The 4,525-nt window shown below is 41.5% G+C and overlaps 1 protein-coding gene across 5 annotated transcripts in view; it reads right to left on the bottom strand.

Moving 5' to 3' along the window:
• ptprz1a (protein tyrosine phosphatase receptor type Z1a) overlaps nt 1-4,525 on the bottom strand; it is a 122,974-nt gene that overhangs the window by 76,514 nt on the left and 41,935 nt on the right. For all 5 annotated transcript variants that reach the window (XM_017305392.1, XM_017305393.1, XM_008410944.2 and 2 more), the window contains exons 6-7: nt 3,578-3,644; nt 3,331-3,488 (exon numbers count right to left, since the gene is read on the bottom strand). In XM_017305392.1, the coding sequence (XP_017160881.1) occupies nt 3,331-3,488; nt 3,578-3,644 (225 nt within the window). The remainder of the gene's footprint in view (nt 1-3,330; nt 3,489-3,577; nt 3,645-4,525) is intronic.

Raw genomic sequence — 4,525 nt, 5'->3', positions numbered from 1 at the left:
GCCCGGCGCCTCTCACCGTGGGCAACTCCAGAGTGGAAGTACGTCCAGCCCCTCTCAAGGAGACTGGTTCCAGAACCAGAGGCATGCGTCAAGGTGAGGCCGACTCTTTCTAGCCAGAACCTCTCAGCCTCGCGCACTAGCTCCGGTTCCTTCCCCACCAGAGAGGTGACGTTCCACGTCCAAAGAGCCAGCTTCTGCAGCCGAGGATCAGACCGCCAGGGTCCTCTCCCTTGGCTGCCACCCGTCACACTCTGCACCCGACCCCTTTGGCCCCTCTGACAGGTGGTGAGCCCATTGGAAGGGGGACCCACATCTCCTCTTCGGGCTGAGCCTGGCTGGGCTCACCAGGTGCTCGCCATCGTGCCCCACCTCCAGGCCTGGCTCCAGAGTTGGGCCCCGGTGACCCGCGTCCAGGTGAGGGAACGCTAGATCCAAGGTTGTTGTGCAGCATAAGGGGTCTTCGGGTTGCGATTTGTCTGGTTCCTCACCTAGGACCTGTCTGCCTTGGGTGACCCTACCAGGGGCATAACGCCCCAGACAGCATAGCTCCTAGGATTCCCCCAACTCACGTTAGGGGTGGCTCCAAAGCCTCTGGTCCGTTAATAAAGAGAGGAGCAGAATAAAAAGGGGTGAGTGGTTTAGAGTTGATCATCTGCTCAGTTTGTTTTACCTTTGTCTTGGTTCATCACAGCTGCTGTAATTTCTGAACGTTCAATAAACGACAAACTTGGACTAATTACCTCGTTCATTGTGACTATATGTCATTTACAACAAACATCAAACACGGTAAATATGTTTCATTAAGTATTTAACTAACAAATGGCTTCTACCGCGATAATTATGTGAAATTAAATTAATTGTCTAATATAATATACTTCACATGGCCTGGAAGCTATTGAAGAAAACATTACATTATTTAATATTAAAATTATTGAAAATATTGTATATGACTTTAAAATTTAATAGATTATATTGTGTCTCATGTAAAAGCATGAATTAGCACCAGGGGTAAAAGTAGTTTTAAATTCTTGGGGGTACTATGACAAAAAAAAATAAAAATAATAATAATATATATATATATTTTTTTGTCATAGTACCGGGAGGAATTTAAAACTAATTTTACCCCTGGTTGGCCTACTATGAACGTTCCTTGGAACAGACACTTCTGCATTTCCTAACAGTAGAGGGCAATAACTGTAGTAAAAGGGCTTTCTCAGTAGTGTGGTAACCAYGGAAACCAAACTGAAAGGTTTCAAAGTGGTTGGTCATCTTTAGGAAGCCAACAGCTTTTTCAATAATTTTACTGGTGAATGGAAGGTTGGAGACTGGCCTGCAATTCTGCAGTAATGATTTTTTCTCTTTATCAGTAGTTTGGTAACTGCTGTAGGGGAAAACACCTGATGAGAGGGATGAGTTTACATTTGAATCAGGTCAGATGACATGACAGGCAGGAAAAATTATATATACATCCATTATCATGCTCGTGACCCTACTAGGGGTGTAGGCCCTGCTCCTTGTAGGATCACAAGGGTTCTGGTGCCTATCTCCTGCAGTCAATAGGTGAGAGGAGGGGTCACCCTGGACAGGTCACCACTCCATAGCAAAAAATGGTAGATCGTGTGTTGCTATTCATATGCTGTGACAGATTAAAATGATCTTTTTCACTATGTCCTGATGCAAGACATTCACACAGCACCAAGATTAATCCAATTCAAATGAATATAGAGTCACAGCAGCTGTACACAGAGGTTCTTTCTCTTCCAGCATTTTCATAGCTTTCTCCAAGTTTTGTGTATGGAAAACTTGGAGGAATATAAATCTAATTATAGTCTTTTGTCTATGACTCTGTTTGTATCTGCATTAGKTGAGTCACTGACTCATCAGTTACAAAGCACAATATGTTCTTAACCTCACAAACAACACTTAGCTCCAAGCATAACCTAAAATCATTCAGTTCTGACAGCGTGAACCTGGCTGGAATGTAAACCAGTTAGAACCTGTCGTACAACTTCAAAGACACAGCCAGTGTACAAGTTGCACAAACCTCAATAAGCCATGTCTCCTCTGTAATATTCAAGTCTCGCATTTTAAACTTGTGAGTCCATCTGCATTCTGGAAATAGTAAGGTAAGGTAAGGTAAAAAAAACTTTATTAATCCCATAGGGAAATTGAGATTGTCTGTTGCTCACACATTAATTCACATCCACACAACATTAAGAAATTTCGTACACAATATACACACATTAAAAACAGTCTAGTAAAGGAACTTAAATACGTTAAAAATGCTAATTACTCCGTCTCCCTCCCTTAACCCTCCCAGAAATCATAGCATTGTGAAGCCTAATGGCCCGTGGGACAAAGGAGTTTTTCTCAGTTGAACATCCCAGTGAGAGAAACCTGTCACTGCGGGAGCTCCTCTGATTGGAGAGAACAGTATGCAAGGGATGGCTTGTGTTCTCCAGGATTAAGCTGAGCTTAGACAGTGTCCTCTGTTCCACCACTGTCTCCACAGACTCCAGGCTCACACAAACACACAGCCAGCTCTGCGGATGAGGCGGTTCAATCTCTGTATGTCTCTCTTCTTTGCGTAGCCCCCCCAACAAACAACTGCGTAGAATATAACAGTAGACACAATGGACACAACAGTAGACACAACAGTAGACACAGGAGCTTAGAGCACACATTGAAGGAGGCCAGTCTCCTCAAGAAGTACATTCTACTCTGTGCTTTCTTGTACACATTGTCTGTATTGGAAAACCAGTTCAGCTTATTGTCCAGTTGTAGGCCCAAGTATTTGTATGGGCTGACCACCTCTACCTCAATGTTTCAAACAAAATAATAATAATATTGATGCCCGACTGTTAACATGATTATTGTTGTTTTGAATTTTTACATGTGTGCGTGTGTGTGTGAATGTTTCCATAGCTTTAATATCCTAAGTGAGTCTTGTATGACGGTGTTTGCTTTCCATGAGGTCTACCTATGCATGACTGTCACACACACATACTCTCAGGCCAACCTTTCACACACAAACACGCCTGATGTGCTGACAACTTTCTCTGCCCCACCCAACACTGCTTCATTGCCTGTATTGTGGAATGATAATTTACCCTTTCAACTCTGTGAGTGAAGGTATAAAACACTGTTTTAAGGGCCATGACAGTAAATGTGATTCAGAACCTCTCCTACCATGAACCATCCACCTTCCTGCACAATGTGCAATGTTAGCCCTGTAAAGCTAACTTTTTTGTTATCAACTCTCCATTATCGTAATTTGTTCATTGTAAAGCTAAGTATTTTTATTGCCAATACTGACACCTAATTTCTCACCTGCTCATCAGATATGGCCACCTTGTTCTTAAAGACGATCCACTCGACAGTCTCGTCGCAAGTCGGTGTGGTCAAGGATCCATTATAGATGAAATACTTCTCTGTGGAGTTTGGCAGGAGACCTTGCAGGGTAAACGGTGACACTGCTGCACTCTTTCCTAGACAGCAAATGAGAAAAACAATGAAAGACATGCAAAAGAAGTGAAGGGCAAAAAAGAAGGCGAGGAAACTAAAGAAGCTGTTGTACCATATCTGCTCACACTGTTGATACCACTGATGATGGGAGCGTAGTTCATATTGTCTTCAGTGCTTGTCTGAACCAAAGGGAAAAAAAATAATTAGTTTTTACTGATTTGAGATTTACTCTCAAACCTGAATATTTCACCTGTAAAAATACTGACAAATAGTAATATTGAGTTGTGATACAGAACTTTCCCCTTAATTTAGTGTAATCCGTTACACTGTTGTAGTTTTTAATACTAACACATGCTTCTGTTTTCAATACTTATTGAAAACATATTAGTGACTTACAAATATCTCCCAGTGATTTTAGTCTCCTCAAGGTTATGTTTTTCCATATCAGTTAATTGATGCTTTACGCTTCCAACTAAAATATTTACATGATAATGATATTTAGTAGATTGCAGCTCATCAATAATTTTGTTCTATAGACATTTTCAAAAACACCATGTAAGATGTGATTGCCTTTGATGCTGTTGTACAGTAAGATGCTCTAAACCAGGAGTCCCCAAACTTTTTCCTGTGAGGGCCACATAACATTTCCCTTCTCTGGTGGGGGGCCAGAGTCAGTTTGTAACAGAAAAAGTGTGACATTTGTAGGAGTGCCCAAATGTAAAAAAAATATTGTTTTCCAGAATGTACAAAAGTCAGGAAATAAATAATAACCGTAATAAATGTGATATTCAATTGATCTGTAATGACTCAAATTTTGGGTGTCTGTCCCCCTCTGCTGCATCATTGTGGAAAACCTAGAGCGGCACAGATATCTGCGGCTTATCGTCCGGTGCGGCTTATATGTGTATGTTTACTGTTTTTTTTTAAAAACTTCGGGGGTGTGACTTATAGTCCGGAAAATACGGTATTTATTTCATAAATAGTGTTATTTATTTAAATAAACTTCTCCTTGGGCTGCCACCTTATCGTGGTGGAGGGGTTTGAGTGTCCCAATGATCCT

This window comes from Poecilia reticulata, linkage group LG6 (genome assembly GCF_000633615.1).
Source record: "Poecilia reticulata strain Guanapo linkage group LG6, Guppy_female_1.0+MT, whole genome shotgun sequence".
Lineage (NCBI taxonomy): Eukaryota > Metazoa > Chordata > Actinopteri > Cyprinodontiformes > Poeciliidae > Poecilia > Poecilia reticulata.
This window is presented reverse-complemented; position numbering and strand designations above follow the sequence as displayed.